We start from the raw sequence: 12190 nt of genomic DNA on the forward strand, positions 1-12190 counted from the left end.
ATCTTATTTAGCCTGAATCAATTACAGAATTGGCCACGTGCAGAGTGCCACTGACATGAGGTAGGACATGATGCCTGTGGGTTTAGTTAAGCTGGAAGGTTTGGCCAAGAGAAGTGTTCTTTCAGTTCAATGCTAAGCAGATGGAGAGGGAGGTTTGAAATTCAGGTCTCGGCACTCAAGTTCTGCTGGGAAGCATTCAGCTCACTTGCATCTAAGGGTTGTGATCCCGCGGGTTTTCTTCCAGTGGTGGTGAAGGGATGATACTGACAGTTGTACTTAGATGGGTTTTTCTTCTCTAGGGATAAGCCTACATCTTTCTTTAGATGACTCCCCTTCCCACAAGCCACTTAGTTTTCTTGTCTCACATTAACAAAAAGAGCTACATACACTTTTTGCATGTAAAAAGGTGACTTAAAAATGCAGAAAGTTTCAACATTCCCTCCCCAAATCCTTTGGAGACTGAGTCAGATACATGACTTCAAAAAGGCAAATATGGCACAAAAGAATGGAAATTAAGTTAAAAAAATCAATTTTATAAATATTCTTCCTCTGTACAATTTTTCACAGCCCCAACCCCTCCCACCCATTTTTATTCACATTTAGTTTTGTTTAATTCCCCTCCCCCCCGATTTATTTTTAAATCATAAAATATATATTTTAAATCTGTTCATATTTTAAAATATTTACAGGAAAAGTTCCTTCTGTTGAGGTCATGAAGAGTCTGTACAAGGAGAGGGTGGAGGGGGGTAGAGGTGAAAATAGCTTCGTTCCGTGGCAGGAGATGGAGGGCAACTTTCTTCTGCCGACATGTACTGACTGCGAGGTGTGGGTGGAGGGGGATAGGGGTCTGAGTCTGAATTTAAATCTATATAGTATTTGTTGGCCTTCCATCGACTCGTAGTATAGTCACTGTCACAGACATCTGTGCTGCAGGGGGTTGTGGGTGGAGCTATCCCTCGTATAAGGTACGGCCTGCACAAAAACAAAAAAGAAAAAAGTGCAAGTGTTAGCTGTAATCTGGGGGGAAAAGAATGAAAAAAGAAAGAGATTGAACAGCTCAGTGTGTTTAGTAAAGATCCCTGCTCATTAATACCACATGAGCCTTAATTCAGACTCACAGAGAAATCCAACAAAAGCTACCTGAACTGTGTCAATTTTGAATGGCACAACTACCTCTGGCAGCAGCACGTTCTGCCAGCCCCTAACCTACCAGAGGGGACCACCGTGACCATTTAGCCCAGTCACTTACAAATAGGTTGACTCATGAAATTGTTTTAAGATAAGCTTAAGGGAATGAGCAGAAAACACCAACCTCTATACAGGATGCTCAGGGACTGTTACACAGCAATGTAACGTACATAATTTGAATGGTCATTTGTTAAGAGAGGAAAAGATTTTTAAAAGAAGTCTGAACAAGATCCAAAACTAAAGGCAGATAAATAGAAGATTTAGCAAAACCTTTTTATCTGAACTGTACCTGTAAGATCTTGTGTTTGAAGGAATGTTTGAGGAATAAAACATCTCTGCATTGTATAGGGAGCGATCGGTAGCTGGGGAAGGAGGCGGGTTCAAAATCTAGAAACAACCGGAAAAAGAAGTGTGAAATTTTGGGTTAATGATACAATTTTACATCATTTGAAAACACTATTTATGCCTTCACCCTGTCATTCATCCTTATTCTAGTTTCCTCTCCTAGCTGCTTGGATGTGTTAATGCATTTTTAAAGATCACAGATGTTCATTACAAGACTTTATTTTGGATTTAGGTACTGTGCAGGCATTCAAAGTTCTCAGTACAGGGAATTTTCTTCCTTGCCACATCTGTTATTATGCTGGAAAGCTGGAATAAAGCTGGAAACGAACCCAGTTTGGCTGAATCTGAGTGCACTTCCCTGGATATAAAGACTGATAGCATCCTCAGCAGATGCTAATGGTAAATAAAGTATGTTCCACTCCCAGACCCTAAACATGTCCTTAGTCAATAGTAGGGTCAGGAAGCCAAGTTCCTTGACTATAACTAATAAAACCCCATCCTTCCCTGAATGCTTCATTTTTACTCTTGTTCTGTAAACATATAATTTTGGCAGAATTCACAATGCAGAAAGCCTATGAGCTAAAAAATATTTATAGCCTGTCTGTGTGTGCATATAGGCAGCATACACACATATGCCTCAGCTGTGAGTGCTTACACACGGCTACTGGTAGCCTTCACACAAGGAAAAAGTTTAGCAGGTTTCAAAATTATTTAGGATTCTTCCAACAGCAGGAAGCTGAACCTCTGACACAGCCATCAGGACACTGGCTTAAACCCAAGAAGAGTATTTTATCTCTTCCAGTGTGTAAAATTACACCATTGCTACTGATGCGTGCATCTTGTACACTGCCTGCCCTGGGCCAACTCATGGCCTGCCCCACTGACCATCCTTCCTCTGTCTCTGCTCTTCTCCCACAAAAACACTCTAAAATCACTGGAGTGGGGATCATTGTTTGGGTCTTCACTGTGCAGCATCCAGCAAAGTGATTCCTGGCCTTTGAGTTGAGCTCACTGTTACTAATACCAACAAGCCCTGCATCCAGATTCATGTGAAGGGAGACAAGCTTGAACAGCCCCCTTCACCAGCTGTAGGGAGTGATGAGTAACTGCCCCAAGAGCATCTTTCAGAAATCCACTGCATGCTACTTGTGGATTCACTCCTACTGACACCCTGAGCTGCATCAATACCACTTCATGCTGAGACTAAGTACAGCAAACAGTGCCAGCCAGGATGCCTGTATCCAGGTTCTCAGGCATATAAACTGGCATAACTTCATCGACACCGACTCTTTCCCAGTCTCTAGTCACTGGAGCACCTCTCAGTACCACTAAGATGTGTTAAACAAACCAAAAAAGCCAAGAAGCCTAAGATGCTCAGATCCGTCCTTTTGATTATTAACATAGAGCTGGGTAATTAGCTACCAGGCAGAACTCACCAAAACATTTGGATCAAGCAGTACCTTAATGTAACAACACCCTTGCAATAGCTTCCTCCTAAGAACCCAGCATGCCTTTCATGAAGGAAATGCTCTATCATCCCTGCAGGCCCTGGCTGACATAGCAAAGTGTGGAAAAAGAATTCCCAGCAACAGTCAGATTAATTTAGGCCAAAAGTCAAACGGAAGAGTTGATCTTTTGGCAACCACAGACCCCATAGAATCACAAAGGCAAATCAGCTCCTGGGCTTCTTTTCTCTTTCAAGCTTTATTTAAGTACATGTTTTTTCTGTTCATCCTTTTTAGTGTAGTACTGACACATCAGTCAGGTCTAGCATGACATTGTTCAGCACATTACAGAGACACTGGTGATGCATGAGACAAGCTAAATTAGGAGGGCTGCTGAGTTCCAAACATCTGCTTCTTAATGGCTTCACAGAGAAGGCAATGCAAGAAGTAAGCACCCAATTGTACCTTACCAACAGATAAGCTCACAAGCCTCTCTTTTCCATTTTTTGCCCTTCTTAAAGGGAAAGGACCTTTGTAACTGGCCAAAATGCTGTCCATCAAAATGCCCACACAGAGCCTAACAGCTTAAGTGAAAACACAAATGCATGTATACCCACACAGCATGTGGGCTCCTGATTCAGTACTACACAAAAATCCCCTCCACAGCTGGCAGATCAACTCTGGCAGCTTGTTGTGGGTACCCAAAAGCCAATGGAGGTATTGATCAGAAGCACAATGGAAAAAAAAAAATGTCACGACAAAATATGCTGACAAACAGGAACCTTTGTACGTCTCTCCTACAGATTCAGAGAGGACTCTTTCCATTCAGAATATACATCTTGGAATTTGTGGAACTGTGATATGGGGACAAGAATTCTGTCACTTCCAACAATAAAAAGTCAGAAATGGAACTAAATCATAGCTGAAAAAATGCAAACAAAGTAACCTCTTCCTCACCCTGCTGTACCAATTTTTTCTCACAGTACATGCATTTGGTTTTCTGAATCAACAATCGACACTTTAGCTAAACAGCAAGTCAAGCTTATTTCATACACGTTTGCATTCCAGTCCTGTTTCATTTTGCTTGCCTTATTACTCCATGTGTGCCTGCAAGATTAGGCAGTGCAAAATGTTATTGGGCCATGGCCATCAGAGTCAACAAAGAACAAAGGAGGTGGCATCTCCAAGGGCAGAACAAAAATATCCAGGAACAAACCAGCTGAGTATCAGTGATAACTAAACAATTTGGACACTACTGTATAGTCCTGAGGGCACTGTATAATCCTAAAGGACTGCAACAAAGCCCTTTTGTGAAGTTCAACGAGTGTGAAAATGAGCCTGCATATCATAAACAGTAACACCCAAGAGTTGTTCACAAGCAAGCACAGAGTTTCACCTTTCTTTTCTTCAGAAGCAGGAGATACCTAACTCACCAATAACTTGGTATATTTCCAAGACATACCTGTGGGTAGAAAGTGGCTTTAGTGCTGGATGAGCTACTTGAAGATGCTCCGGTAACATGGTTTCTGTCATACAATGGGGCACCACTGCTTCCTCCCATGAGACTCATGGAGCTAATCATGGACTTTCCACAGGAGATGCCTGCATTTGAACAGAGAGGAAAGCAAGGTTAGATAAACCACAGTGTTATCTATCAATGCCAAACAAACCAAATCCCTAGCTCTGCAAACCCATGCAACGATAATGGTTGTCACACTTTGGGAAGAGTGCTTTATGTAAGAACTTCAGGATTACAAGGAACGACACATTTTGTAAAGAAAACATTTTACCCTCAGACCACCTCTTGTCTCACTGCAGCACTGAACACCTCACAACCTACTATAACACTGCTGAGAAAGGGATCTTCAGAACAGCTGATCCAAACTGTTCATCAAATTAACTAAGAAATTTTCCAATTAAACAAACCGAGGCATTTGCAAAAAAACCCCCAAAAAACTATACCCAAAAATCAAGCTTGAGACCTCCAAAGTTTCAATTTCCACTGCAAGAAATTCAACTGCATGTACATGAGTAACTGCAAAACCAAACTATTTTTATTGAAAATAATCACAGATAAAACTGAAAATCAGCAGAGACAAAAGGAAGAAAACCTGGGTTAGAGAAAAATGGAAGACATCATTCTCTAATCTGTTTTACTACAATATACTCTTAACTCAGATAATTAATTTTCAGCTTCTTCCTGTCAGACCATTCAGTGCTAATGCAACAGTTAAGTCTGGAAAGTTTTCAGAATTTTTTTTTTCAAATTAAGGAAATATTTATTACAAGCAGAGTAAATATTTGTAATCATCATTCATGACTAAATACTCTTCTCAGAAATACCATGATATTAGAAACTTGTCTTTTCTTTAGAATTAACATAAATAGTAAGATTTTCAGCTGCTGTAATTTGTCACTACAATATGGATTACAAAAAGCTAACAAATATGGATGAGAATCAGAATGACAGCTTGGTTTAGCATTTACAGAAGTACAGATGAAAACCACTGATACTTGCTTTAATTAAAAAAGCTTTGGTGTGAAGTCCAATTTAAAACACCCCTGCGAAGATTTCACCTGCAACTACTTCATCCTCTAATTTTATTTTCACAAAAACCTCTCGATAACCATAGTAACATAATTTAAGCAGGAATAGCTGACCATAGCCATTAAAGTTCAAGAAAAGCTAATAGATTTACGTATTTGATTCAAATGACAGATTCATCCCCAAACCATTGAGCAGACCAACGTCTAATTTCTGCTCTTTGAAAACTCCACATCCAGCAGCCTTAATAACGTGTAAAACTCGAAATCCAGACCATGTAAGAGAACTGATTAGATGCAAGGTCCGTAGCACCCTTACCAGTGAAAGTGCCATGTTGAGAACTTCCCGGAGCGATAAAATTGAGAGGGACGTGGGGGGTACCACTGACATACTCATGTGGAAAAGGGCTGTTGGGCCCGGCGTAGCGCTGGCACACCACCCGCTGGCACACGAAGTACATTCCTCCCATGACAAAAAGGGACAGTATTATCCCAATGACAGGACCAATGGCACTGCTGTGTGGCTGGGACTCATCTGAGGCTGGCTTCGATTTTTCTGGAAAGAGAGGAGAAGATTGGAGATGGTCAGCGCACATGGAGCAGTGTACATGCCGCTGTCCTGGAGGTCATTTAGCAAATCAGTCGGCACACAGCCATTCACTCAGTGCCTTTAAAAGCATCTGCATCACACTCAGGAGTCGGTAACTCCAGATATTCTGATTCAACACACAAGACTTCATGCCTCCTCTTTCCCTCCATAAAGCAGTATGGTCAAAGTACTCTTTCTTTTTTTCTAGCAATTTATCTTGTAATGGGATTACTTATCTTGACAGAACAACATTCTAGAAAGTTTCCTTTTCTTTTCTGCCCTCCAAAGTCACTGGGTCAAAGATAGAGGATACTTATTAAGTTCTTAATCAGATAGGATTGCTCTCTCAAAAGCCATTTGGGCTAGCAATAACATGAAGAATCAAGAAAATTTGCCAGTAGGGAAGCTACCATATATATTAATAAGTGGATGTCTTCCTAGCTAATACAGGTCTTTAAATAATACTTTTCCTTCCTAAAATATGACTTGCTTTCAAAGAAACCCCACCTTACAAACTGGAAGGAAAACATAATCCAAAATATCTCAAATACTTTCTACTTATTATTTTTTCCCCCTATGTAGCTGAATGTTAAATAATAAAAAGTGCTGCAGTATTTGACATGAGCTACACCTCACATCTCCCCCTGATTATGGGTAACACATTCAAAATTCTTGCCAGATAAGGCTGACACCTCTCTGTTTTTCACATATGCAATGTTCTTCAGGGAAAGAAAATTTTTCCATGTGATTCACATGTTTGTAATTTTATTCTTTAACATACATTAATAGATACATTCAAAAAGTGGAAAAAAAATCAAAATAAACTTGTCCAAATTTCACATGCTTAGTTCTAATTATAGATCCCTTCCCCCTCGATGACGTTGTAAGAAGTGAAAGGGTTCATGTAAGATTCAGGCTTTCACTTCGTAAAATTTTTCTCCAGTGGTTCTGGTTTTCACTTCAGCGGAAGAGAATGAAAAACAGCTGAAATTTGAGAAGGAAGATAAAGGAAATACAAAGATCTAGCAATAAACTATTAACAGCTCAGCATCAAGAACTTATTTCTGTCTTAAAGTCTTTATGGTTTTTTCACACTTATTACTGCAAGACAACTTTTAGTCAGCTAAGGTCCTAATTTTCAAATAGATTAGTTCAGCCATAATACCAGAAAAAAAGCAAAGTCAAAATTTAAACATGTTCCCAAATTAGCTATTTTAAAACACACAATTCTCATTTTGGTTAAATCTAGCTTCTTTTGAATGCAAGATCTTTCTCTAGAAGGTAGCAACCATTTTTTTCCCCCATTTGAGTTCTTTTCCTCAGTCAAGTGGGAAACCAGAGAATGCTCAACTCTTCCACAAAGAGGTCCAGAGGAGACAATTCTATGTCTACGTTAACATTTAAACCAGTTAATACCTAATTGCAGGACTGGACCTAAAGTGCAAACAGGAAACAGCTGCATTAACTTGGCAGCATGAAAGTTTGCCAAATGCACAAAGAATGCCTTATATTATCCAGGAAACTGGAGGAACTGGATGAAAGCTAAAGAGATAAATGGAAGATGTGGGAGAAGCATGCTCAGTCTGAAATTTCCAACAGTTTCTGTCTCCATTCTTTTAGCCTTTTGTGCTATTCACAACGAGGGCTCCTCCTTTCACCATCCTTACTCATGAATGCTTTTACTTGCAGTATCAACCACAAAGACGGAAGGAAGAAACAAGGCTACCTTGGACCAAACCTGGTGAACCCTCCTCTCATCCCAGCAGTGGCACAGCTTCTGACAACTGGTGCTTCAAAACGTGATAAGATCTAGGATATCAAAAACTTCTCAATCCGCTAAGGTTGGTTCTATAGGCAATGTAAGTGCAGCATTTCTCCACACAAACCCAGTGCAAGCTATTTGTTCCAAATGAACTACAGACAGACCAGCACATCTATTTGCTTTTATTCTAAAATGCTTTGTTCCAACTATTATGTTAAACCACTTGTGTGATCCTAAAGGCTGCCTCCATCTGCCCCATTGCCTGAATACTTCACGCTCTAGTCACTCCAATGGTGTAAAACAACAGAAATTGCAAGGAGAGCAAAAGTAAGTGAATTTTAGTGTCCACTTTGTACTGCAAAGTAACAGACTCTCTAAGGACTAACACAACAGCTGCCATCAGCATGGCTGTAACTTGTGTATAACTACTACCATGAGAATTCAAAGTCACATTTTTCCCAGAAAAATCAACACCTCTCCATATATTCTCTTCACGCCTGCACTGTAAGAGACTGGTTTGTGGTCTCTTGTAGACACTTGCTCATTGCATGTTAGCTCTTCCACATAATTAGCCTCCAGTCTGGCCCTGTTATTGCAGTGGAATAGGGCTGCACATTTTTAAAAGCCACTCCAGGCTTAGCAGCAGCTCTGCAAGTTCCAAGGCACTGAGCACAGTCAAATCAGGTTTCCCTAGGGAGAGTTTTGAAGGCCCTCCTGAAGTTTTCTTCCCTGAAAGAATATTGCTCTGCAAAGACCAGGGCTCTGCACAGGGGTGTAGAACATGCCCAAACACAGCACCTGAACATCAAGAAAAGACCTCTCACCACACATGAGCTCGTCAGAACCGTCGATGCAATCGGGAAAGGAGTCACACTGCTGCTTCAGGAGGATGCACTGGCCGCTCGCACATCGGAACTGGTTGGGCAGACAAATTGCTGCACAGAAAGAAAGGAAAAATCAAGTACTGACAGCACAGGAGCATTTGAGCCTCTTGAGAAAACTGAAAGAAGTGAATTCCGTATTATGATCAGGCAGACACCGGAACACTGCTGTGGGTAAATTGCAAGCCTGTGTATCTCTGGTTCCTCCTCCTTGTTGTTATACATCTTACTCAGTGGAGTGAAAATAAAATTCTGGTCCCAATAACTCCCAATGCTTCATCAAATCAGTCCTGCTGGGGCAAAACTAAGATCAAATCGGCATGAACCTCTTACAATGCCTAACAAGGTGTGGTTGATCACCTGACATGTTAACAAAATGTAGTAATGTGACATATTATGAAACCTTATGTACTCCATACCTATTTTACGTCGACATATTCAATATATTATGCGTAATACATCCTTACTAAGTAACTGCTAAATTTCTTATCTATACTCAGGAACTTCTGTCTCAACAAAAAGGACTTGTATCTATACATTTCAAGAACAGTTAGAATCCCAAAGGGATGCTTGTGTTAGAACCATGAGTTCAGGAAAATCGATCTTACTATCACAATCTGCTTCATCAGATTTATCTTGACAGTCAATTTCTCCGTTACACCGCAAGTGTGCATCAATGCACTGTCCCTTCTCACACTGGAACTGGGATGCAGAGCATATGGGGCAGCTGTCTTCATCACTCTGGTCATCACACTCAGGAAACCCATCACACCGCCACGCCATTGGGATACAGTCGATCTCTCCAGTTGCACACGTAAACTGGTCTGGGGAACAAGTTGGAGGTTCTGGAGAAAGACAAAACAGGTCAGATTTGTATACTCAATCTTATCCCTTTCAACAGAGTAGAAGTATGACAGAGTTTGTCAAGAAAAGCACACTTATTCCTCCCCTGGAGTTCTTCTGTGACTACATTAAGAGTCCAGTTTAGAGGAAAGCATGATTTTGCATAGGGAATGATATTTTACCAATTTCATAACAAAAATTGGATGCATGCTGATAGAAGAACTTTGCTTTAGCAGTCAAGCACTAAACTAAGGACAGGAGCTACAAATACTTACTCTACAAATACTTGCTTTGTCTCTAGCAGCCACCTTTTGGAAGACACTGTCATATACATAAATTCAAAAGAATACTCAATTTCTGATTGCAAACCAGATTCTAAACAATTCTAATCCCTGCAATTAGATTAGCCTGGACCAATTCTTCATTAAAAACCTTGAATGGTTGCATTAATTGGCAATGAATACATCTAAAACATATAATATACAACTTCTTCAGTTTCTGTTCCATTATTTTTCTAGTGGTTTTTACAGAAAAAGATTTCTGAGTCAGTTATGAATAGAAAAATACAAATGCAGAAAAAAAAATCTGTATAGAACTGGTAAACATTAAGCTAAGTTCTCTTGCTGGGAAGTCTCTGGGCTGCAGGTCAGTGAAGGCTCAGAAAACAGTCTAAGGTGCACTGCAGACCTGCCCTAATCTTACATTCTCTCACTACAGAGACCAACCACTTTAACTTAAGCACAGTCATTTTTATGTTTGTTGGAGCTAAAAAAGCTGGGACTTCCTTCAAGTTTGACTCCTCATGGACCCCAAGATTCTGGTATCCCTCCTTTTTACATCCATACTGCTGTTCAAGTGGCAGTGAGGCACTGATAGCATTAGGCAGCAGCTACAACACCATACAGAGATGCAACAATTATGCTCTTATCCATAGTTGCTTTCTTCAGAATGTCAGCAGACAAACACAGTCCAGATCAAGAACTGACTGCAAAAAATGCTCCAACCTCTTACATACAGCAAGTTAGCAGACAATTTTCCACCACTGTTATCAATGAAAGAAACAGGCAATGGGCAAGTCCACTCCGTTGTTATCAGTAATAATTAGTTACAGTCAAAATGTGGGGGCCACCTCAAAACACTCCTGCAGCAATCACACACATTTCCACTGATTTGAAAAGCTGCTGGGTAAAAACCCTGCGCCACAATTAAATCATTTAGCAGAAGCAGCCACTCCTCCCTGCAGCTGCTGTTGCCCGGTAATGCTGAGTAGATGCTTCCCCACTCGGATTTAGGGAGAACCACATCATACCCTGCCTGTAACAACAGAATGATCAAGCTAGAGGCGTGCTCTGGCACTGGATGGTAACACTCCTCTGGAAGCCCACTGGGCTTTTCTTAAGATTCAGGCTCAGGAACAGACTTCACAAAGAACCCGGCATAAGGAAAGTTTGTCAGCTGTATGAGTATTTTTTCTCCTGAGGGTGGCGTTAAAAATTCTAGAATTACATGTGAACAGTTTTCAAAGTGCTGCCGTCCTTTCTTCATTAGGGAGAAAACACCCAAGAACGAAACAAAAGTATAAACAAGAGCTTGAAAAATAAAATGCAAATAGAAATCAAAATGTGCTTGGGTTTTGAAAAAATTATTATTTTTTAAAGTTCCTCATTTATGATTATTTGGAGGACCAGTATGAGAATTACAAATGTAGCCAGTGACCTGACAGCTGTAAGTAAGATAAAGATGTCAGACACACACATTAAGGTAATTCTTGAATTAAGTTTTGATACAAGTGTGCTTGTAATTCAACGGACAGATCACTACTTCTGCATTTAAAGGCACATTTAATGTTGCACTATGGTTGCACTTGGCAAGCACAAACTTGTGCAAAAAACTTGACAAAAGCATTTGTAAGGATGTCCAGAACATGGACAAATGTTCTCCAGCCAACTAAGCTTCTTTGGAACACTGATTAGTGCCTGTTACTGGGACAAACAAGATGGGTTAAAAAGTTGTTGCAGGCTTAGTGAAGGATTAGAATTTAAAAGACACTGAAATGGAGGCTCCTGAATTTTTAGATTTATAGCTGAAGATCCAAAGGAGTGGAATGTGAGACTCTGAGACTCTCTTGCTGTCCATGCTGTGCAACAGCACTACAGCAAGAAGTATAATTAGATTGATCCACCCTGCCCTCCCCATGTAGCCACCACTACTCTAAAACCACATAACGTGTTGTGGTCATGGGAAAGAAAACAGTTCATCATGCAAATGACTGTCCCATGGGAGTCCAGAGTTCAGCCAGAAAATGAAATCCACAGCAAAACAAATACATGAAAAGAAGTCAAGCGGACCAACGGAGCCAAATAACTGAAAATATGATGCCTCCCAAAAACAAACAATGTTTTGTTTTGAATCCCCTCTGCAAGTGTAATGTTAACAGTTTTTAAAAATACTAGGATGGCAAAAAGGGAAGGCTAAAGGAAATGTCTACCATGTGGAAAGAGGAGAGCTACCTTAATTAAAATGAATCTCGATGGAGCCTACATTTGATAAGCAGCCAGTACCGTGTTTCACGCTACAAGGCCAAAGTCATTTC

At 40.4% G+C, this 12190-nt stretch overlaps 1 protein-coding gene across 1 annotated transcript in view; it reads right to left on the minus strand.

Annotated features, from left to right (window-relative positions):
• Positions 1 to 512: 512 nt before the first annotated feature.
• The window catches only part of LRP5 (LDL receptor related protein 5), a 133436-nt gene continuing 121758 nt past the window's right edge, over positions 513 to 12190 (minus strand). The window contains exons 18-23 of the mRNA XM_040066760.2: positions 9363 to 9599; positions 8698 to 8808; positions 5842 to 6078; positions 4441 to 4580; positions 1478 to 1575; positions 513 to 972 (exon numbers count right to left, since the gene is read on the minus strand). Coding sequence (XP_039922694.1) covers positions 711 to 972; positions 1478 to 1575; positions 4441 to 4580; positions 5842 to 6078; positions 8698 to 8808; positions 9363 to 9599 — 1085 coding nt within the window. The 3' untranslated portion in view covers positions 513 to 710. The remainder of the gene's footprint in view (positions 973 to 1477; positions 1576 to 4440; positions 4581 to 5841; positions 6079 to 8697; positions 8809 to 9362; positions 9600 to 12190) is intronic.

Source organism: Hirundo rustica, chromosome 6 (genome assembly GCF_015227805.2).
Source record: "Hirundo rustica isolate bHirRus1 chromosome 6, bHirRus1.pri.v3, whole genome shotgun sequence".
In the NCBI taxonomy this organism is placed as follows: domain Eukaryota; kingdom Metazoa; phylum Chordata; class Aves; order Passeriformes; family Hirundinidae; genus Hirundo; species Hirundo rustica.